General features: G+C 38.3%; 2 protein-coding genes across 3 annotated transcripts; both read left to right on the forward strand.

Annotated features, from left to right (window-relative positions):
* The first annotated feature begins 2,508 nt into the window (after window positions 1–2,508).
* LOC126615134 (vacuolar protein sorting-associated protein 51 homolog) lies at window positions 2,509–9,917 on the forward strand. 2 transcript variants are annotated; one of them, XM_050282887.1, is made up of 21 exons: window positions 2,509–2,826; window positions 3,318–3,457; window positions 3,609–3,663; window positions 3,784–3,891; window positions 3,991–4,089; window positions 4,195–4,272; window positions 5,082–5,159; window positions 5,494–5,634; window positions 6,200–6,300; window positions 6,379–6,446; window positions 6,630–6,703; window positions 6,847–6,913; window positions 7,129–7,241; window positions 7,723–7,989; window positions 8,107–8,223; window positions 8,337–8,408; window positions 8,538–8,588; window positions 8,737–8,964; window positions 9,045–9,221; window positions 9,392–9,552; window positions 9,656–9,917. In XM_050282887.1, exons 1-20 carry the CDS (start codon window positions 2,647–2,649, stop codon window positions 9,509–9,511), a joined length of 2,334 nt encoding a protein of 777 aa, XP_050138844.1. In that variant the 5' UTR covers window positions 2,509–2,646; the 3' UTR covers window positions 9,512–9,552; window positions 9,656–9,917. The 2 variants fall into 2 exon arrangements, with proteins under 2 accessions (XP_050138844.1, XP_050138843.1); XM_050282886.1 differs by having other exon boundaries at window positions 2,510–2,826; window positions 9,392–9,524.
* A 569-nt stretch (window positions 9,918–10,486) lies between these two features.
* LOC126615135 (DNA replication licensing factor MCM7-like) lies at window positions 10,487–22,544 on the forward strand. Its single transcript, XM_050282888.1, has 15 exons — window positions 10,487–10,619; window positions 10,718–10,785; window positions 10,940–10,999; window positions 11,122–11,345; window positions 11,748–11,931; window positions 12,178–12,300; window positions 12,439–12,528; window positions 12,725–12,867; window positions 13,155–13,332; window positions 13,745–13,936; window positions 20,036–20,208; window positions 20,382–20,585; window positions 20,804–20,969; window positions 21,534–21,755; window positions 21,976–22,544. The coding sequence occupies exons 1-15, from the start codon at window positions 10,589–10,591 to the stop codon at window positions 22,081–22,083; spliced, it is 2,166 nt and encodes a 721-aa protein (XP_050138845.1). The 5' UTR covers window positions 10,487–10,588; the 3' UTR covers window positions 22,084–22,544.
* Window positions 22,545–23,599: the final 1,055 nt, after the last annotated feature.

Consider the following 23,599-nt stretch of genomic DNA (forward strand, 5'->3'; position numbering starts at 1 on the left):
CCCTCCTCTCATCTATTGCTTTTTATCTTATTGTTTTTATAAAAAAATAAATATAAGATGTTGACGTGACCAAACAAATAGGATTTGAGAAAATGAGAGATAGATTAAAAGGGAAAATAATTATTCTCAAAAAAAAATTTAAAGACTTGGAAAAAAAGAAAGATTATATCCGCGCGGGTCCAAGTCTCATTCAAGCAATCATTTCGTTTTGCCTTTGGCCCTTTGCCTTTATGGAAGGTCTCTTGAAATATCAGCCTAATGGAGCGCAATAATATATATATATATATATATATATATATATGTATAAGTACAGTGCAAGGACAGCCCATTTTTGCTAACGCATCTTGCCATTAATTACACGATGGAAAAAGGGTAGCTGCACACACCATGGCATTATGCTCTGAATATTACAGAAGGCAGGAACTTTCTGCTTTTCTATCATTTTATTTTCAATTGTTTTGTTTTTCACGCATTTGCTTCTCAATTGTTTTTTTTTATGAGTAATGCTATGAAGGTTAAATTTATAAATTAAATAATGTGTTATTAATATAAAATGACCACACTTACGACTTATCAATGTTTAAGTAATAATTCAATCATTAATTTTCATATTATTTAGTTTACAAAATTTAATCTACAAATTTAATTTTCCTAACATTACTCTTTTATTATTTACACATTTGGTTTTCAATTATTTTATTGTAGGGAATATCAATATTCTCTTTTGGGTTGTTGGTGGTGGTCCATTGCGCACATTACATTCAAACGTGAAACAAGGAATACAAGGCCCAATCTTGCATTTTATTAATGAAAAATGCCCAAAAAAATTTATAGGCTTAGAAGATGATATAAAAGGTCTAAAATTTTACATATTTTCTCACACATATATTTTTCTTTTTAAAAAAATAACATATTATTCAATGTTTATTCACATGGTATGTAGTAAATTGAATTAATTTATATGATGTATAATAAAATTACTGAAATCCACCTAGGCAACCTACCTAGACTCCGGCTAGCGTTTTTTAGATCATTGTTTGCATCTATTAGCTAAATGACCATTAACAATTGTTTTTACATAGACTATTGATAATATTTTTGCACGCAACATTGATTATTGTTTATGTACATTTTTGTACATACTATCATCAACTATTGTACCCCACCATCAAGTATTATGTATGGACGGAGTGGAACAAATATAAATTCAAGAACTTGTGTCGACCTGATGAGGTGGTTCTCAACTCCATTAAGTCCACCAACTTGAAAGTTGCTCATTCTGCTACTAATGAGTCTATTTAGCGAAAATGAAATATCCCCACATATAATTAGTTTTTGTTGTTGCTTCTTTGGTGCAACTTCGTTGACATTTTTATTTTTCCGATGGTTGCATCTATTTGTTGCTTGTTTGTAAAGTCTTTCCTCTGCAATATATTTTATTTTATTTTAATAAAACAACTTTTACTTTGTGTGATAGATAAGCAACTTATTTTGATCCAAAAAAATGATAAGCAACTTATTTTATACATGAACAAATGAACATGGTCATTGTCTAAACCAAGAAGGTCAAGACAACTTCAAAATTAATCAATTTAACACATACACTTTATACAAGACACAAATTGTATAAAAATGACATCATAACAGTCGTTTATTTGTATAATTAGTGTTAAAATATGGTATAAGACATTATGGGCTTACTGGGCTTAGATAAACAATTGACTTTTTACTCTTTGAGCTCAGTTCTGCTATATAGCCCGGCTATGCAAGTAGCCATGATATTTGACAAAACCTATTCATGAAGTTAAAAAATAAAACACAATAAATTGTAGCTCAAGTGGTTAGTAAAATTCACGCACTCAGTATCTTAGTTTCGAGTCCTCCTCCTCCACTATTGCTTTTGTCTCAACAACATAAAAACTCACATAACAAAACAAATCAACTTAGTGATCTTCATTTTGGTAACTAGCAATGATCAAATATTTTACTTGTAACATGATTTTAAAATTAGTGATAGTTTTAAATGAAATCTTGTTGCTTATATCTAAACGAGTGATGTATCCAAATAGATACGCAAAGAACAAGAGTCGGGACTCAAATTGATTCCTTAATGTTCCAAATAGTTTTAGAAAAAAAAATAGTGATAGTTATGAGTTGATTGTTTATGAGTGTTCAAAATAGCTGTGATAAGTTAGTGCAAAAAAGAAAAAGTCGTAATTGCAATTACTCTCTCTAATCTTCTTCAAGCCATAGTAAAGCAAATTAATGCTAAAGAGATTCTTTCAAAATTGACTCTTTATGAATTATAATCTATCACGTCACAGTTTAATTTCAATTTTCATGTAAATCTTAAAATTATAAAATGACAGATAATACACGAAGAGTCTCAATTTTAAATGAATCGCTGAACATTTCTCGAAGATAATTATAGAAGTTGTCATTTCTTAAAAATTTGCAGAGGAGTAATAAAAACTAATAAAAATTCATTACAAAGGTATGTAAGGGTTCAAATAGTCAAAAGGTCTACGTCGTTTAACAAAATCATAACTGTATCCTGTTACAAAATTCCGGTTACATTCCAGCGGCGCCAAATCTCGGATCACAGAGGCTGAAGGTTGAGGAAGAAGAAGAAGAAGAAAAGTAGAAATGGATGTGGACGAGGTGCCGCTGGACGACAAGGCGAAGAGGATGAGGGATCTGCTGTCGAGCTTCTACTCCCCTGACCCTTCGCTGTCGTCTCCCGACTCTAAGTCATCGTCCAAGTACGCCACTCTCGATGCCATCAACTCCACCTCCTTCGATCCCGACCAGTACATGCATCTCCTCGTACGATCTCCAACTCTTATCTTTTACCAAATACATGATTGATTCAGCTGTTTTGTTTACTTAATTTTGGGACATTCGTAATCGTTACTGGTAATTAGGGCAGATTTAAGGTTGAATTGGAAGGCTGTGTCTGGAAATTTATGAATATTTACGTCGTATCGAAGTTTGTAGAGGTGAAAAATGGAATTAGTGGCTGCTCAAAAAAATGTCATCAAGTTGTTTTGAATTGAGCAGGGAATTTTGTGGAGTGGAACGAACCGTTGGTTTTCGTAGCAGAATTGGAGACGGGCATTTGGTTCAGAATTAGGGTAGAGGACTTTGTAGGAATGTTGTTGATTTCATATGGTGATGTATGTTTTCTCCAATAAGTTGATTGTGCGTGATTTGTGGCATTTGTATATTGAATGATCATAATACGCTGATTTTGTTGTCAAATATGAGGCAGAAATTCGAACTTTGAATCAGCATTTAGAGTTTTATGAACTTTGCAGGTACACAAATCAAACTTGGAAGGGCTTCTACAGAGACATGTTCAGATGGCTGCTGAGATAAAGAATCTTGATACTGACTTACAAATGTTAGTATACGAGAACTACAACAAGTTTATTAGCGCGACAGATACTATTAAACAGTAAGTCTTTATTTTTTTTTACTTATATGTCTATATTTACATGTTGACGAAATTTCTGCTACCCACCATATCATTTATCATGTTTCAGCTTGTAGATAATATAACCAAGAGTCTCTTATAATGTTCTGGTCTTGGATAATTTTTCCAACAGGATGAAAAGTAATATTGTGGGGATGGAGGCAAATATGGAACAGCTCCTTGAGAAGGTACGTCCAATTGTTTATACTTTAACTGAGTCTCGCTCAAGCTATGTTTTTGTTTTCAGAGGAAAAAGAAGGAAAAAAGGAGTGTAATAGTAGCTTACTTCACATTGACAATGATTGCAGATAATGTCTGTGCAATCTAGAAGTGATGGGGTCAACACTTCTCTTTCTGAGAAGAGGGAACACATAGAAAAGTTGCATCGCACACGCAACCTTCTTCGTAAAGTTCAGGTTGGCGAGCAATATATGTGTGACTTCATGACACTTCAGTTTTAATTTCAGTGTCTGGCCTTGTGGGTTACATAAATTTTTTTTTTTGTGGAACGGCAGTTCATATATGATCTACCTGCTAGGCTCGGGAAGTGTATCAAATCAGAAGCATATGCTGATGCGGTCAAATTTTATACAGGAGCAATACCAATATTTAAGGTAATTTCTATCTCTTATGATCTTTTGCATTCAGGACCAGAGTTTACCTTTGTGTGGAGTTTTATTTACATTGTATCTTGTTTCTTTGTGGCTGTCCACAATTAGGCATATGGAGACTCCTCATTCCAGGATTGTAAGCGAGCATCTGAAGAAGCTGTGACCATAATTATCAAGAATTTGCAGGTTTATCCTTTTTTCTTTCTCTTTCTTTCCATTTTATAATATGGCGAGACTGGTTTTTCTCTCTACCCATACCTAACAAGAAACAAGTAGATGTCTTATCCTTACTTCCCTTGCAACGTTTCTCTTGGGGGTTCTTGTTAAGTTTCTGCAGTCGAGGTAGTAATTTTTAGTTGGATGGTGTCATAGTTTATATGTTAGGGGCATATAATATATAACTCCATTTGCTTTAATACATGGATAGGCGTTATGCAGTTTTTGGTTGAAGTATTAGCATCAATATTGGTAAGGGATTATGCAGTATGTTAGGATTGTGCCTATATCTTGGACACAGGATTAGTTTTAAGATGTAACATTCAGGTACTGCCATGTAATCTCTTTTCATGAAAGGCCACTGCTTGAAACGTGTGGGAAACATTCCCTTGGATGAATACAATGTTTCAGTAATATGATGCATGTGTCGTCCTAAAATAAGCTCTCCGAGCTCTTGGGATTGCTGTGAGTCATGTGAGTGAGATGTTTATGCTCATGAGTAAGCTGTATCCTATTAGATGAAGTAAAAGTTATGAATCAAGGCATGACATTTTTCACTAGCTATCAAGCTATTTCTTATTAGCCATTTATTGTGTATCTGTGTCATATTACTGTACTTTCTTAAGCATACTTTGACAGAAGAATGGACAGTCACCATCTGAGATGTTGTTAAAGTTAATGTTTAAAATCATAATTTCATGCCGAATAACTTACTGACTGCAACTGGATGTGTGCTGTTGGAAAACTTGTCTTATGATTTTTCAAATTATTCTTTTCAGGGAAAGCTGTTCTCAGATTCTGAATCTATACAAGCAAGAGCTGAGGCTGCTGTGCTTCTTAAGCAATTGGATTTCCCAGTCTGTACTGCACTTTTATTTAAGTTTGCCATTTAGATTACATATTACCGTGTTAACACATCATGGCTTTAACCATAAAAAACGTATTCAATATTATATTGTTACAGTTAAATTGTGTGAACAATACTCACAGGAAATTGGTAGACATTTCAAAAATAGGTTATCCTGTTTTTTTGTTCTTCAAGTCCTAATGTATTTTAAATTTCTTAGTAAGTGAAGGCATGGATGTGGACATTTTTTGTTCACAAGAAGAATCGCAACAAAGAAAATGCATTGAAAAGAAAATTCCAATAATCTTTTTTTCGCCTGATGACATATTGCCTGCATTTGGCAGGTTGACAGCTTAAAGGTGAAGTTGCTTGAGAAGTTGGAACAATCTGTTGCTGGCCTTCAGCTTAAGATAGAAGATATAGGCAATGCTTCACTGGATTCCAATGATCCTTCTACTGACACAGTTCCTGCTACTGCACATGAGGTGAGTATCTGACAGTGGACTAGTGGAGCATCATTTTGGTTTTTCATCTTTGGCAAGTTGTGTGTGACGACTTGAACTGAAAAGAACCCCCAAAAAACTTTGTGTATGAGCATCTAATGGAAATTGTTCTTTCACCTTATGATGTGATATAAGTCAATTTATGATGCAATTTATGTTGCAAAGGCTCTTACTGTTGTTTAGTTATAAAATATAATAACCATTTACATTGGTAAACCAAGTTCTCTCGAGACTGGCTGGTTTTGGCACATCTATGTATGTACCTGATTTGTAGTTAACAATAAACTCACTGCATGAAGTATGCATCTTAAAATTGTTGGAGAGTGATTATTTACACCTTTAAAGATATTAGAACAAAGTGAGAGAAATAGGTTAAATTTAGACGAACATAGTACTTGTACCAAAAGTTTCTATTCAACTTAAATAGGCATTAAGTTTTCCCCCTAGTGCTTCATGATTACTCTCTGCTCGCTCTCCCTCTTTCTCTTCAATGTCTGTAACTTATAACTGCACTGATGAATCACTAACTTATTTGCACTCAATTTAGACTTCTGTTCGTGAGTTTGCGGAGGCTGTCCGTGCTTATCGCGTAATATTTCCTGATTCGGATACGCAACTAACCAAGCTTGCACAAGACTTGGTTGCCGGGTAAGGGAGTTTCTTAATTTAAAATACTTTGTTGTACGGTAGCAGTTTGCTCACGGAATGTAATTGCTGTTTGTTTAGGCACTTCAAAACCACTGAGCAATACATAAAGACAGAAATCTGGTCAGCAGATCTACTAGGAGTTCTTTGTAAGTATGACCAATGTGCTAGTACACCATCCTTAACACTGCTCTACATCTACCCCTCCTTTAACAAATGGAGACTTTAACACTATAAAAATCCATCAATTCGTCACCATTTGTTCTATTTTAAGTATTTAGTTGGGTATTGTTATATTATGAGAACTTTAACAAAAGCCCATCTGCATGCAGGGATTATATGGAGAGATGTACTTCTGATGGATGATGTGTTAAATGAGGCTGCTCTCTCCGATTATTCTCTGGAGGTCTCCCTTTTAGTTTTATTTCAATGTATCTTTATAATAAAGTTTGAATTTTTCTTTCACACTCAGGAATCATAGTAGATTTTATTTTCTTGTTACTGTTGAAGGATGGTTTTTAAGCATACAGATTAATCTGTGTTCTTCAGGCTGCTCGGGTTACTGTGAAACTATATGTTAGCAACAAATTTTCTCATCTCCTAAACAACATTTCAGGTTATTATTTCTTAGTTTGTGAGTTATTTGTTCTTAAGTTCTTTTGATTCTTAAACCGTAATCTTGATTCTCAAGCTCAACTAATTAGGGTCAAGATGGATTCTTTTATGCCAACATTTGGCCCTATCCAAGGCCATGTTTTTCTGTTTAAACTTCTATCTTTTTATGCTATCCCTGTGTTGAGTAACTTGAGTTGAATTTGTTTGAACTGGCAGATGCCCTCACAAAAGCCCACACTAGACAGAAGGACAGAGAAGAGTATTCCTTACAAGTTGCTCTGGAGGGCGGAAAAAAGGCAGTGCTCCAAGGCAGCATGGATGTCTTACTGGTAATGTATGAGATACTAAGTAGTCTATGTTATTGCACGTAAACTAAGCTTGCATCAATTTACAGCTTCATCTCTCTTTTGTACCGGATGTACACATGATAGATGATTCCTGTGTTGCCAGTAGAGCTGAAGCTGAAACTGAAACTGTTTATAATTCCTTCTATATAGATATTAATATACATTTCTAGCCTATGATTGTTCGAATGGTAGCGATTTGCTAATGTGTTTTTGGACACACATGCTTCCTGAAGGTCATGGTTGAATGCACTGGCATATGCGGCAGCTATTTTTAATTTGTTTTGGTGTTTTTGGAACATGGGTCTAAACATTTTCCCATTTAAAATTTTTGCATTTCTATAATATATTTTTTTCGTCTCTTGCTGTTAAGTTCATCCTCCTTCTCCCAAAATGCAAGGCTATTTTACTAATCAGAAGGGGGAAAAGTGGATGCTTATCTCTTTATTCTATCATTTCATTTCAGGACTTCCGCCAACTTCTAGATGATAATTTGGAACTGCTGGTTAAACTGAAAGACTTGATTGTTGATTGGGTCCAAGAAGGGTTTCAAGACTTCTTCAGGGCACTTGAAGGTCACTTTCTCTTGCTTTCAGGAAAGAATAGCTCAGCCAGTCAAGATCAAGGTTTGACAGAGGGAATACAAGATGACAAAGTTCTGGCTGGGCTTGTCCTCGTGCTGGCCCAAGTTTCTGTTTTCATTGAACAAAATGCCATCCCAAGAATCACCGAGGCAAGTAGCCAACTAATAACAACTATGTTTTGTTCCTTAAAAAATATCAATACCCGAGTTATACTTCTTTCCATGTCCTCAGGGGTTTGTATTGAAGTTTCATATTCTAATTGTCAGGAAATAGCTGCTTCCTTTTCTGGTGGTGGTGTTAGAGGCTATGAATACGGACCTACTTTCATTCCTGGAGAAATCTGTCGGATTTTCCGCTCAGCGGGTGAAAAGTTTCTGCACATTGTAGGGTTATTCAAAATGCATTTTATTCATTGGGCTACCATGATCAAACCACTTTTATCTATTATGCAGACAAAAGTTTGATAACATATAATGTTTTGATCTTCTCTTTTCAGTACATAAATATGAGAACTCAGCGGATATCAGTTCTCTTAAAGAAGAGGTTCACAACACCAAATTGGGTCCAGGTACACTTTTTGTTAGGCAATATTTGAATAATAGGAAGTATATCATTTGCACTAAACTATTAAGAAAGGATTAAACTTACTACCCTGTAAGTACTTTTAATTTGTCTATATTGTTCAACATTTTTGCAGCACAAGGAACCCCGCGAAGTTCATATGTTTGTTGATTTATTTCTTCAAGAGGTCAGTACATAATTTGTTTCCCCCTGCCATTTAATACTCTCTTGGAATAAGAGTCAAGTTGAGAGAACTCGTTTGGTACCTTGTTTGTTAAATCTATTATTTGTTGTCAGCTGCTCTGCACATTTCATTCCTTTCTTTCCTGTGTTAGTTGGAAGCAATTAGAAGTGAAGTTAAGCAGATTTTGCCCCAAGGCATTCGCAGACATCGCCGGGCTGACAGCAACGGAAGCACTGCCTCATCTCGGAGCAACCCATTACGAGAGGAAAAATTAAGTCGGTCAAACACCCAGAGGGCTAGAAGCCAGCTGTTGGAAACCCATCTAGCAAAACTTTTTAAGCAAAAAGTTGAAATATTTACGAAAGTTGATTTTACGCAGGTAATGAACTAGTTGTTGCTTGAACCAGTATTGGTACTGGTATAGGAACAACATGAACTGACTGTGCTTGCAAATTGCAGGAGTCGGTGGTAACGACCTTGGTAAAACTTTGCCTTAAAAGCTTGCAAGAATTTGTCAGACTCCAAACTTTTAATAGGAGCGGATTCCAGCAAATTCAGTTGGATATACAGTTCCTAAGGACTCCTTTAAAGGAAATGGCAGAAGATGAAGCTGCCGTTGACTTTCTGCTGGACGAGGTATATAGAAAATAATCTTGGCTCTCCATCCTGAACCTCGTAACTTCATATAGATTCTCCATCTTAGTTCATATCTATTTTATTGGCCCCAACTTTTGAATGGTTGAGGCCTGAGATCTCCTTCACCTCTCTCCATAAATAATCGGTTTTGACTTATTTCTATCGAGCAGGTGATTGTTGCAGCAGCTGAGCGTTGTCTTGACCCAATTCCTTTAGAGCCCGCCATCTTGGACAAACTTACACAATTGAAGTTGGCTAAGACCAGGGAACAGAAGCCAATCTCTCCGTAGCGATTGTCTTGAGGTACAGAAGATTTTTGCGACCTTTCATTGTATGGTACCATGCTTTATTCTTTAAAACTTGCCTTTAGTTTCTTATTTGATTCTTCGATTTAAGTGAGATGTATTTCTGAAGAGTGATTTTTCTTGTTACAGCTAGTTTGACAGAGGCAAGATGGTTTGGCACTGGAATATCATCCTCCGCATCCGGAAGTGCTTCAAGGCTGCAGTTGAACGGCCCGGAAAATGAAGTATTTTGGTATAGAGTCCATTGTTTTGCCTCCGTTGAGGTTTTGTGAAATTACAAAGAATTCCCTTTGCTTGAAATGACACTCTATTTCCTCCCCATTTTGTACGTGACATGACGGTTTGGTAACCGAATACGACGATGATATCAATAAACACAAATTTCTTTAAATTTGAGACCAATTCTTGAGACCAGAGAATTGTTAGTATGAAACTTTTCCTTGAAGCCTTTTTAGAAGCGCACAAAATTTCCTTGACAAGAGATATAGTGTTCGTTTAGACTGCTTTAAAAATGATTGGGAGTGCTTTTAGAAAAAATGTTTTCGGGTTTCAAAAGCACTTAAAGTGCTTGCCAGAAACACCAATTATGCACTTCTTACGTGACATACTAAAGTGATTTTTCATGATTTACTTGTATTTTTACTAAATTGGTTCCAAAATCATTTTCACTAAAAACACTTTCAGATATTTTAAAACTACTTTCAAATGAACCCATAACTTTCCGGATATTGTTCACTATATAACACAAGGCAAGGCCAAATTGCTTGTAAACAAACACAAGAGTCAAGACAACTCAATTATAAAAAATTATATTCTTTTTGACTCTCATCTCTCTTCAATTAATCTTGAACGGTTGAACCGATTACTTGGAGCTTGGGCCGGCCCTACTAATGGGCCTTCTTTTACGGCCTTGGCCCAGCTCAATGAAAAGAAATTACCCTCCCCTTATTTTCCCGCCAAAACCTTCGCCTGTATCCGTCTTTTGCCGCCAAATCTGAGCTCTCATTTACTTTTCAGTCTGTGTGTCTCTTGCTCTCCCCCTCTCTCCAATTGCCGGCAACCATGAAGGACATCGACTTCAGCGCTGAAAAAGGTCAGTTTTCGTCTACCGATCTCTCTCTCTCTCTCTCTCTCTATCCTCCGTCAATACTCGATTTAATATTTGTTATTTTTCATTTTTATTTTTGACAGAGCTCGCCAAGGATTTTCTTTCCAACTTTCCCGATTCGAATGGCGAACCCAAATACATGCGCATCCTTGTGAGTATCCCTCTTCTTCTTTACCACATTTTCTTGTAAGCTTTGATAGTACGGTCTGAAAACCCTAATTTGCCGTTGGATTGAATGCCGGATTCATTTTTTCTGAATTATTTGACTATTCAGCAGCAATATCTAAATGTTTTTTACTTTTCAGCAACAAGTTGCAAACCGCAAATTTCGAGCTATCGAGATTGATATTGAGGACTTGTTTAGTGTGAGTTCCGCCTATGCCTTTTGGGATTTTGTTGCAAAGACCTAATTATTATTATTATTATTATTTGTGAATGAGTTGTTGATTTTCTTATACGAAATCAATTGTTAATTTGTGTTATGCAGTACGCAGAATTGGATGAAGAATTCCGCAATCGAGTTCAAGAAAATACTCGGCGTTATATTGGTATTTTTGCTGATGCTATTGATGAGCTTATGCCGGAGCCCACAGAGGCATTTACAGATGATGATCATGACATACTCATGACTCAAAGGTCTGATGATGGACCAGAGAATATGGATGGTCCGGATCCACACCAGAAGATGCCTCCTGAAATCAAGCGCTACTTGTGAGTTCAAAGCAAAATCCTAATTCCGGTTGTGCTTGTTTGAATGAAATTTCGGTCTAAATGTGTGAATTCACTGAATTGTGTGGTCACACTGATACACCTCCTGTTTCGGGTTTAACTATTGTGTTTAGTAGTTTGTTATTCATGACTCATTAGTAAATGAACGTCGATTTTGTTAAAGGTATTAGCTAGTTTGGTTTGCAGTATATGTTTTGAAAATATGCTGGTACGATGTAAGTTCAACAGAGGTTTATCTCAGATTCATATTGGTAACTTTCTTTTACATCTATTCCATGTCTTCGGTTGTAGTTTATTAATAAGTTTCATATGCTTCAACTTCCATTTGTAGTGAAGCTTTCTATGATGTTTGAATTTACTAGTGTTTTTTCATATGTATTCTAGTGAAGTTTACATAAGAGCATCTTCAAGTGGAAAGGTGAAGCCATATGCAATTAGGGAGGTCAAGGCTTCACATATTGGTCAGCTTGTAAGGATATCAGGTATTGTGACGCGGTGTTCAGATGTTAAGCCATTGATGCAGGTAGCTGTCTATACATGTGAAGAATGTGGTTTTGAGATTTACCAGGTACTTAGACACAATCCTTATGTTCAGCCATTTGATTGCCACTAAGCCATAATACAGTTTGGGTATTCAGCGTATTTTGAAACATTTGTTGCTAGCTACAAACCCATACATACTCAACATATTTCAAACCTTCTTATTTCTCTCCCTTTTGGAGGATAATTTATTCAATGCCACTGCGCCTATCCTTGTGCCTAGTTTCTTTAAAGCCACTTTTGTTGACTAATGAATTCTTTTTGTGCCTAACAGGAAGTAACTGCCCGAGTCTTTATGCCACTTTTTGAATGCCCATCCAGGCGTTGTATAACAAATAGAACAAAGGGGAACCTTATTCTTCAACTCAGGGCATCAAAGTTCTTGAAATTTCAGGAGGTACCTTATGCCGATTTAGTCACAATTATTTAATAACACGGGGACAGCTGTATTAGAATATGGTTTTGCATTAATTTTTTTCAACAGTAGCGTTTATCATCCTCTTCTGTGATATAGTTAGATGTGGTTCAATTTCAGGCAAAGATACAAGAGTTGTCTGAAGATGTTCCAAAAGGCCATATTCCACGGACAATGACCGTTCACTTCCGGGGTGAACTCACAAGAAAGGTTGAATACTTCTATGTTAATTATCATAAAGTATTTTAAACTTAAACTTACAGTTTTGAATGAATCCCTTGCAATGGGGTAGACAGGGGGGCTTCCGCTTCACATGACTGCAGGAAGCGATGACATCCTGCTTCTACTTAACTGATTATAACTATTTTCTTTGAATTTGCATGCGCCTCTTCCTCAACACCATTAGGTAGCTCCGGGTGATGTTGTGAAACTATCTGGGATTTTTCTTCCTATTCCTTATACTGGTTTCAGAGCAATGCGGGCTGGCTTAGTTGCTGATACTTACTTAGAAGCCATGTCCATCACACATACTAAGAAAAAATATGAAGAGTAAGCCACTATTCCATGTTCAGTACAATTTTGTCATCGGTTTATGCATTTCGTTTATCAGTTCTCAGTCAACAAAATCATCGATACTTGTGTAATTGACTAAATTACTTTTCGTACAAATCTTGTACTATATATTGTTCCCATCTTTTCAACTCTTAACATAGGGTTTATCTGGTGCTTGTGGTACAATTTTTGCTAAACGTATTGTTCTTTTTACTTACATTGATAAACCTCTTTAATTCTTAGGTGAAAAAAAGTGTTGTGTACTAACTTGAGTTATGCCACAGTTATGAACTTATAGGAGATGAGGAAGAACAAGTTGCACGTTTGGCTGAGGATGGTAACATATATGAAAAGCTGGCTCGATCTTTGGCACCTGAAATATACGGGCATGAAGATATCAAAAAGGCTCTGCTTCTGCTCCTAGTGGGCGCTCCTCACAGGAAACTAAAAGATGGAATGAAGGTAAGTTCTCAATGTTACCAGATGCCATCTGACTCAATTACACATTGTTAAATTGAATTTTGCTTATCCTTCTGAGAATTTTTATTCACAAGATTATGGGTATCATTTGGATGTATCCTCTACATTGAAGTGAAAGATCAGCAGTCTTCCCTTCTTCCTTCCCTCTATTGCAGCTTCCTGACCTGGCACTTACATGTCCTGGTCACTGGTTAATGGTTATGTCAATTAAGTTTCAGTTTGCAATTTGTCTCCTTCCTTTATAAGATGGGATTCCCAAGCCAAATGTTCTATTTTTAGGATAATTTCCAAAGCTCATATCATGTCTGTGATAAAGTAGACCAGTCATAGCATGTTTTATCATTTGCACGATAGGACCACAAGAGTTCATAATACATTCTCCTTCCAAATGCAGATTAGAGGAGATTTACATATTTGTCTGATGGGTGATCCTGGAGTTGCAAAGAGCCAGCTTCTCAAACACATAATTAATGTAGCACCCAGGGGAGTATATACAACTGGCAAAGGAAGCAGTGGAGTTGGTCTAACTGCTGCTGTTCAGAAAGATCCCGTCACAAATGAAATGGTCCTGGAAGGAGGAGCATTGGTGAGATACAAATGCTCCTTTCAGTTATATATATATATATATGTTTATTTTTCCATGTTGTATGAGTGGAACAACAACAACAACAACAACAACAAAGCCTTTTCCCACTAAGTGGGGTCGGCTATATGAATCCTAGAACGCCATTGCGCTCGGTTTTGTGTCATGTCCTCCGTTAGATCCAAGTACTCTAAGTCTTTTCTTAGAGTCTCTTCCAAAGTTTTCCTAGGTCTTCCTCTACCCCTTCGGCCCTAAACCTCTGTCCCGTAGTCACATCTTCGAACCGGAGCGTCAGTCGGCCTTCTTTGCACATGTCCAAATCACCAGAGCCGATTTTCTCTCATCTTTCCTACAATTTCGGCTACTCCTACTGTACCTCGGATATCCTCATTCCCAATTTTATCCTTTCTCGTGTGCCCACACATCCCACGAAGCATCCTCATCTCCGCTACACCCATTTTGTGTACGTGTTGATGCTTCACCACCCAACATTCTCTGCCATACAACATCGCTGGCCTTATTGCCGTCCTATAAAATTTTCCCTTGAGCTTCAGTGGCCTACGACGGTCACACAACACGCCGGATGCACTCTTTCCATCCAGCTCATATTCTATGGTTGAGATCTCCATCTAATTCTCCGTTCTCTTGCAAGATAGATCATAGGTAACGAAAACGGTCGCTTTTTGTGATCTTCGCTAGATTGCTCCGGTCATTAGTGTGGATAAGTAAATAAATGGATAGAGATAGGAAAGCAAACACAAGATGTACGTGGTTCACCCAGATTGGCTACGTCCACGGAATAGAAGAGTTCTCATTAATTGTGAAGGGTTTACACAAGTACATAGGTTCAAGCTCTCCTTTAGTGAGTACGAGTGAATGATTTAGTACAAATGACATTAGGAAATATTGTGGGAGAATGATCTCGTAATCACGAAACTTCTAAGTATCGGAGTGTGGTGTCGTCTTGACTTGCCTTATCTGTCTCATAGGTAGATGTGGCATCTTCTCTGGAAGTACTCTTCCTCCATCCAGGGGTGGTATCTTTAACTGGTGGAGATGCACAAGGTAATGTATCAATTTCACTTGAAGCTTACTTGTAGTTTCAGGCTTGGTCAAGCGCGATACAAACCATGTAGTAGGAGTCCCCCAAGTCGCCGAGCTAGGGGGTCTGCTGAAAGAGGTGACAGACAAGGTAAGCAATCAGAGCTCCGACTGATTGTTCACCTTCTCCCCATCTTGCAGCAGCATGAAGGATAAAGAGAAGAAAAATGAGAAGAGATGATATGAGATACTTTTGCTTTTGAAGAAGTAACTTTCCACAGGCTTATTCTTGAACTGAGCTGGAGGGTTTTCTGGTTTCCTCCAGAGTATAAGGCCGACTGAAGAATTTGAGGGTCAAAACAAGTCCATCAAATCTAGAGTACGTTCCACCCTGCTGATATGGGATACTTTTGCTTTTGACAGAGTAATGGATGTATCGGCACGTGTGCTGTTACGCTTGTCTCCACATGCTTCCTTGTATCCTTCGCACTTGCCCTATCTGTTCCTCAAGCAGATGCGGAATCTTCCCTGGAAACATAAGATGTTGAAGATGAGTACTCGAGAGCAATGCCAGGTAAGTAATCAGGTAAGGGGTTCCAGGCAGTCAGTTCCTGGCTGGAAGCTTGATTCCAAGTGCTGACTGATTGCTCTCTTTCTCCTTGTCTTGCAGGTAAAAACAAGGTCAAAAGAAAAAACAGGAAAAAAGCATGATATGGGATACTCTTGCTTTTAACCCTGATGATATGAGATATTCTTGCTCTAGTATAGCTTGTTTGCAGAGGTATTATCGGGGGGAAAGAAAGCTGAATATTTCGAAAGGCTTTGTTGGGAGTGCCCTCTCAGATATGATGAAGGGTTGAGCATTTTTGCAGGTCTGCCTGTCCGTTGGGGATGGAGGTCGACATATATAGGAGTCTCCCTAACAACAAGTAGTAATGCTATTCCTTTACCCTGCTTGGTCATAGCACGGTAGTGGGAGCTGCCAGTTTCACATGTTTTAACTCTGTCAGAGCACTTTGAAAAAGTGGTCTGTGGTATCTGGCTCTCGAGATTCGGAGAACGATGCCTCTTCGATTTTTGAGAAAGCAATCATGTTGGGGGTCTGACTCTCGAGATTCGGAGAGCAGTGTCTCTTCGATTTTTGAGGAAGTAATCATGTTGGGAGTCTGGCTCTCGAGATTCGGAGGGCGGTGCCTCTTCGATTTTGGAGCAAGCAATCTTGTTGGGAGTGTTGTCTCGAATGTGAGTAAAGGTTGGACATGTTTGCTAGTCTACCTTGCCACGAAGCACAAAGGTTGACACATAGGGACTTTCCAATTATCCAGCAATGGTACTGTTCCTTTACCCTCTCTTCGATTTTGAGAAAGTAGTCATGTTGGGAGTCTGGCTCTCGAGATTCGGAGGACGGTGCCTCTTCGATTTTGGAGCAAGCAATCTTGTTGGGACTGTTTTCTCGAATGTGAGTAAAGGTTGGGCATGTTTGCTAGTCTACCTTGCCACGAAGCACAGAGGTTGACACACAGGGACTTTCCAATTATCCAGCAGTGGTACTGTTCCTTTACCCTTGTGGGTAATAATATGGTAGCTAGACCTTCAAAATTTATGGGTCTAAACTTTGTTAGTGCTGTTTCTTTGCTATTCTTTTACCTTTCTTGGTCAGAGCGATGTAGTGGGAGCTACAAGCTTCACGTGCTCAACTTTGGCAGAGAACTTTGGCAAAGTGATCTGTGGTACCCATGAGTTATTGTTGCGTGTGGGAAGTGGGTGATTGAACAGTAAGATTCATGTGCTTTCTACTTCACCAGAAGTCTTCGACAGAATGCCCATAATTTCTGCAAAGCTGAGTGTGCGTGTGACAGGTGCTGACAAGGCTAGAAAAGTAGGTGCCTCTTTGATTTCTGAGATCGGCCCTCGTGGTCTCTGAGCAGCCCAGCTTTTGAGAAAGCGAGCGCCTCTTCGATTGATTCGGAGAACGGTGCCTCACCGATTTTTGAGAAAGCAATCATGCTGGGGGTCTGGCTCTCAAGATTCGGGGAGCAGTGTCTCTTCGATTTTTGAGAAAGTAATCATGTTGGGAGAGTGGCTCTCGAGATTCGGAGGGCGGTGCCTCTTCGATTTTGGAGCAAGCAATCTTGTTGGGAGTGTTTTCTCGAATGTGAGTAAAGGTTGGGCATGTTTGCTAGTCTACCTTGCCACGAAGCACAGAGGTTGACACACAGGGACTTTCCAATTATCCAGCAATGGTACTGTTCCTTTACCCTCTCTTCGATTTTTAAGAAAGTAGTCATGTTGGGAGTCTGGCTCTTTAGATTCGGAGGACGGTGCCTCTTCGATTTTGGAGCAAGCAATCTTATTGGGAGTGTTTTCTCGAATGTGAGTAAAGGTTGGGCATGTTTGCTAGTCTACCTTGCCACGAAGCACAGAGGTTGACATACATGGACTTTCCAATTATCCAGCAGTGGTACTGTTCCTTTACCCTTGTGGGTAATAATATGGTAGCTAGACCTTCAAAATTTATGGGTCTAAACTTTGTTAGTGCTGTTTCTTTGCTATTCTTTTACCCTTCTTGGTCAGAGCGATGTAGTGGGAGCTGCAAGCTTCACGTGCTCAACTTTGGCAGAGAACTTTGGCAAAGTTATCTGTGGTACCCATGAGCTATTGTTGCGTGTGGGAAGTGGGTGATTGAACAGTAAGATTCATGTGTTTTCTACTTCCCCAGAAGTCTTTGACAGAATGCCCATAATTTCCGCAAAGCTGAGTGTGCGTGTGACAGGTGCTGACAAGGCTGGAAAAGTAGGTGCCGCTTCGATTTCTGAGATCGGCCCTCGTGGTCTCTAGGGAGCCCAGCTTTTGAGAAAGCGAGCGCCTCTTCGATTTCTGAGATCGGCCTTCGTGGTCTTTGAGCAGCCCAACTTTTGAGAAAGCAAACGGCTCTTCGATTTCTGAGATCAACCCTCGTGATCTCTAAGCAGCCCAACTTTTGAGAAAGCAAACGCCTCTTCGATTTCTGAGCAGGCGCCTCTTTGATTTCTGAAGCTCCGTCGAGTGCAGATTTTTATAGGGGCTGGCATTAAGTTCCAAAGCACACTTGAATCTCCACCAGTAGAAGCTTCATTCTTGCACTTCTAAGATCTTGATTTGTCCGACCTCTTCTCTCTTCAACACCTTTGAAAATGTCTGGCCCCTCCGACCGTCGTTTTGACTTGAACCTTGTTGAAGAGGCAGCCCCGCCTTCTCCAGACAACATATGGCGCCCATCCTTCGTCTCCCCAACTGGTCCTCTTACCGTTGGGGATTCCGTGATGAAGAATGATATGACCGCTGCGGTGGTGGCCAGGAACCTTCTCACTCCCAAAGATAACAGACTACTTTCCAAACGGTCTGATGAGTTAGCTGTTAAGGATTCGCTGGCTCTCAGTGTTCAGAGTGCAGGTTCTGTGTCTAATATGGCACAACGCCTATTTGCTCGAACCCGCCAAGTTGAATCATTGGCGGCTGAAGTGATGAGTCTCAAACAGGAGATTAGAGGGCTCAAGCATGAGAATAAACAGTTGCACCGGCTCGCACATGACTATGCTACAAACATGAAGAGGAAGCTTGACCAGATGAAGGAAACTGATGGTCAGGTTTTACTTGATCATCAGAGATTTGTGGGTTTGTTCCAAAGGCATTTATTGCCTTCGTCTTCTGGGGCTGTACCGCGTAATGAAGCTCCAAATGATCAACCTCTGATGCCTCCTCCTTCTAGGGTTCTGTCCAGTACTGAGGCTCCAAATGATCCCCCTCCGGTGCCTTCTCTTTCTGGGGCTCTACCGACTGCTGAGACTTCTCCTAAGCAACCTTTGTGAAGGCTCCCTCTTGTGTGTTTATTTTGACTCATGTATATGTACATATTTGTAGCTTATCGGGGATATCAATAAATAAGTTTTCCTTCATTTCAACGCATTGTGTTAAATACACCAAAGCCTTCTTCGCTAAGTTCTTTGAATTTTCTTTTGTTGAAGCTTGTATGTTGAAGCTTTCTGAGTGGAGCATGTAGGTTGGGGTAGTGTTCCCTTAATTTCCCGAGTGAGGAAAACTTCTTGGTTTGAGACTTGGAAAATCCAAGTCACTGAGTGGGATCGGCTATATGAATCTTAGAACGCCATTGTGCTCGATCCTGTGTCATGTCCTTCGTTAGATCCAAGTACTCTAAGTCTTTTCTTAGAGTCTCTTCCAAAGTTTTCCTAGGTCTTCCTCTACCCCTTCGGCCCTGAACCTCTGTCCCATAGTCGCATCTTCTAATCGGAGCGTCAGTAGGCCTTCTTTGCACATGTCCAAACCACCGTAACTGATTTTCTCTCATCTTTCCTTCAATTTCGGCTACTCCTACTTTACCCCGGATATCCTCATTCCTAATCTTATCCTTTCTCGTGTGCCCACACATCCAACGAAGCATCCTCATCTCCGCTACACCCATTTTGTGTACGTGTTGATGTTTCACCGCCCAACATTCTGTGCCATACAGCATTGCCGGCCTTATTGCCGTCCTATAAAATTTTCCCTTGAGCTTCAGTGGCATACGGCGGTCACACAACACGCCGGATGCACTCTTCCACTTCATCCATCCAGCTTGTATTCTATGGTTGAGATCTCCATCTAATTCTCCGTTCTTTTGCAAGATAGATCCTAGGTAACGAAAACGGTCGCTCTTTGGTATTTCTTGATCTCCGATCCTCACCCCTAACTCGTTTTGGCCTCCATTTGCACTGAACTTGCACTCCATATATTCGAGAGTTCTTAATGTTAAACTTTTTGCCAAATAAATGCATAATACTCGAGAGTTCTTAATGTTAAACTTTTATTGCATCATACCAGTGTGTGCCTTTGATGCAGAAGCAATAGCTAGAAAGTGAAGAGGGGAAGTAAAACCTAACCAGTTTTCAGGAGTCAATCCATAACCAATTCACTGTATAATCCCTAATTAGATCAGACTCCCCATAGTTCTCTATTAGGCTTTCTTTATGATTATTTTTTGTGTGTTTCTGGATGTTGAATTGTGGAAGTATTAACTCATTTCAGGTGCTAGCGGATATGGGAATATGTGCTATTGACGAGTTTGATAAGATGGATGAATTAGATCGTACAGCCATACATGAAGTTATGGAGCAGCAGACTGTCAGCATTGCCAAGGCTGGGATCACTACGTCCTTGAATGCAAGAACTGCTGTTCTTGCTGCAGCTAATCCAGCATGGTAAAAATCTTTCTACTTATTTTTAATCTGGTTCATATAGGGCATTACTCCTTGTCACTTCTCTTCTAAATCATATTGCTCTAATTATGTGGTGCCTTTTCCACTGCTGGAAGCTAACCTTCTGTGTAAAATCTCTGCAAACTCTTACTGTAGTTTTATATATATTCTTGAAGGGGGAGATATGACCTACGTAGAACTCCTGCTGAAAACATTAATCTTCCACCGGCCCTTTTGTCAAGATTTGATCTTTTATGGTTAATCCTGGATCGAGCAGATATGGATAGTGATCTTGAGATGGCTAGGCATGTTGTCTATGTTCATCAGAATAAAGAATCTCCGGCTCTTGGTTTCACTCCACTTGAGCCATCTGTTATTCGGTAAATTTCTCATCACTTTTACCATGGAAAGCTCAGTAGTACCGATTTTGGGATCTTCTCTTTTGTTTTAGTCTTTCTATTGATCACTTTTCCATGCAAACGAGTATGATTTTTCTGTATAGAACTTGTAATTTGTAAAGCTACTTAAATCCTTGTTTTCAAGTCTGCTGATTAGTGGTACTTTCTGATAAGATCCTTTCTTTTATGATTTTTTTCAGGGCATATATTTCTGCAGTGAGAAGATTGTCTCCTTCAGTCCCACAGGAACTTGAGGAGTATATTGCTAGTGCCTACTCTAGCATTCGGCAAGAAGAAGCTAAATCGAATGCACCCCATTCCTATACAACTGTGAGAACTCTGCTCAGCATTCTTCGAATATCAGCTGTAAGTCCTGCCTTTCATTTTTTCATTTAAATAAATGTGGTTCCGCAAATATATGCTGTGTATCACAATAGAATGAGATGGCAAGAAATGATACAACAATATATACAGAGCATCAAAGTTGACTGAGGTGGCAAAATTGATGGTTTCAAGCCACCTACATAGGCATAGGGTTTGGGTTCTGCCATCTTCATCAGGCAGAGGGAAAGCCACCCAATTTAAGAGTGTTACGACCTAAATGGTGCGTATTTAAGCGGAACCTTTCTGTGTATGGAGTGGGTCAGATGTTTAGGTTGGAATTGTAAAAAGGTAATATGTAGCAGTATTGTTTGTACCATCTTTTACCCATTTTATGGGTTGCTCAAGAAACTGCGTCCATAAGTAGAGGAAGAATTATCTATCATGGAAATCTAGTATGCTTTTTTGGGTATTATAGATAAATAGATTTTCTTGGTTTGTTGGATGGGTTACTCGGAAATGCTCATCTGAAGAAGGAAGCAATAGATGTTTATACTTTACAGGGTGTGTTGATCACGCAACAGACAAACTAACTTCTTTTGCTTACAGGCAATAGCAAGACTCCGACATTCTGAAACTGTGGCTCAATCTGATGTGGATGAGGCATTAAGGCTGATGCATATGTCGAAGTTCTCTTTGTACTCAGATGATCGCCAGAAATCTGGTCTGGATCCTATTGGAGATATCTATTCAATTTTGCGAGATGAGTCTGAGACGACGGGCAAGCAGGATGTGAGCTATGCACATGCACTAAATCTGATTTCTAGGAAGGTTAGTTTTTGCAACTCAACTTTAAGCATCTTGTGAACGATGTTCAGATAAATAATTGAATGCCAACCTATATAAGTGGATCTAATGCAAATCCAACTGCACTGCTTATCATGTCAAACAACTAGTACAAAACTTGAAAGTGATAAATATAATTATATAATCATGTTCGAACTTCTATCTATTTTGTCTTAAGCCTTGTGGAATGTTTGCTTTTGAACAGGGATACAGTGAAGCCCAACTGAAACAATGTTTAGAGGAATACGCAAACATAAATGTGTGGCAGATTAATCCCATTTCTTTTGACATCCGATTCATTGATGCCATTTGAAATATCAGTGAGTGGGAAGCCACTCAACTATGGAAATAACATGTTTCTATTGAAGGTCGTTTCGAGCTTTTCTTGGGAGTACATCATTGGTTGCTTCATCAACCGCAGCAGCGCCATCTGCCAAGATTTGTCTACATTTTACCTTGCTGAACCTAGGTTCCATTTACTCTTTTGTTGTAGCTCGGACTCTGTTTGGAGCTTAGCTTGAGTAGATAAGATTATTAGGAAAACTAACGAAAAGTCTAAAAAAATTTATCTTTTAACGAAAAACCCTTTTTAAAGGTATAGTGAATAGTGCCAGTTAAAGGTAAAAATGTGATTTTTCGTTAAAAGTGAATAGTACCAAGAGTGTTTTGTTAAAATTTTCAAGATTATTCGACATGGCATGCCATCATTGCAGAACTGTATTGGGAGTCTGATGAGATCAGTTAGCTGAAATGAATGGAGCTGAAATTGTACTACGTTTGTATTTTGATATTGATCTATTAGGATTTTTTTCTTTCTTTTATGTTTCGTAAATTGCAAATACAATGCGCATACATGAGATTTGCCTACTCTCGTTGTTCACACGTATAGATCTTAATAGATATTAAGTAGGATTAGTAATCCCTAAGCAATTGAAGGATTTAGTGATAGACGACAGGGTTTGTCATGCACAGGTTGGATGTGAAAAATGAGGTATCAACCGTGCGCATTGATGAGATTACAAGTTTAAATTTTGATATCAGAAGAGGTATCAACTTCGAATTTCTAATTACTATCTCCCAGTTGATGAAAAAAAGGATAATTATTGCATTTTCCTTAAATAAGCTTATTTATCCACTTATAACATATATTCATCATAAATATTTCATAATCGAAACTATTCAATCTCTTAATTGTTTTTTGAAAATCAACTTTGAAAAAAATCATTCAAAACAAACATCGTTTAATCATTCAAATGTTCAACGATGTAGATACCAAATAGCATATTTATAATGAACTGTTGATTTATTTAATATATTTAGATGATTAAACGATTCCGATGTGAATGATTTTTTGTTGAAATGATCTTCAAATGAAGATTAAGAGATTGAATGGTTTCAATTACAAATTTTTTACTGTGAAAATACATTATACAATGGGGGAATGAGTTCATTACGTAAGGTGGGGATGCAAAAAAATCACATTAACTGAATTTTAACCAGAATGTTGTCTGTGTATTTCTCTTTTTGGTATTATCTCATTTTGCCTTTCGAAGAAAAAATAACTGGAATGTAAAATAAAAACAGAAAAGTACTTTTCCTGTTTGAGAAAATAAAAAAAAAATAATTGAGAGCGCACATACCAAGATTGTCCACCATTTGATCATTCTGTTAAAAACTCTTTAGGCAATTTTTAAAGCTTCGTAACTCAATCGATTCTTAACCAAATTCAACCTATAATATATCAAAATAAAGATAAGAAAGTGTAGAACAAGGTTATATATTTGGAAGCCCAATGATTGCCGGCGATGGCCGGAAAATAGCCTGAAAGA

The sequence above is a fragment of the Malus sylvestris genome, chromosome 3, assembly GCF_916048215.2.
Source record: "Malus sylvestris chromosome 3, drMalSylv7.2, whole genome shotgun sequence".
In the NCBI taxonomy this organism is placed as follows: domain Eukaryota; kingdom Viridiplantae; phylum Streptophyta; class Magnoliopsida; order Rosales; family Rosaceae; genus Malus; species Malus sylvestris.

Coding starts and splice junctions, on each gene's coding strand:
- LOC126615135 (XM_050282888.1), top strand. CDS start 10,589: ATGAAGGACATCGACTTCAGCGCTGAAAAAG. Junction 11,346..11,747: donor CCTGAAATCAAGCGCTACTT/GTGAGTTCAAAG, acceptor TATGTATTCTAG/TGAAGTTTACATAAGAGCAT. Junction 13,333..13,744: donor AACTAAAAGATGGAATGAAG/GTAAGTTCTCAA, acceptor TTCCAAATGCAG/ATTAGAGGAGATTTACATAT.
- LOC126615134 (XM_050282887.1), top strand. CDS start 2,647: ATGGATGTGGACGAGGTGCCGCTGGACGACAAGGCGAAGAGGATGAGG. Junction 3,664..3,783: donor TGGAACAGCTCCTTGAGAAG/GTACGTCCAATT, acceptor CAATGATTGCAG/ATAATGTCTGTGCAATCTAG. Junction 4,090..4,194: donor GAGCAATACCAATATTTAAG/GTAATTTCTATC, acceptor GTCCACAATTAG/GCATATGGAGACTCCTCATT.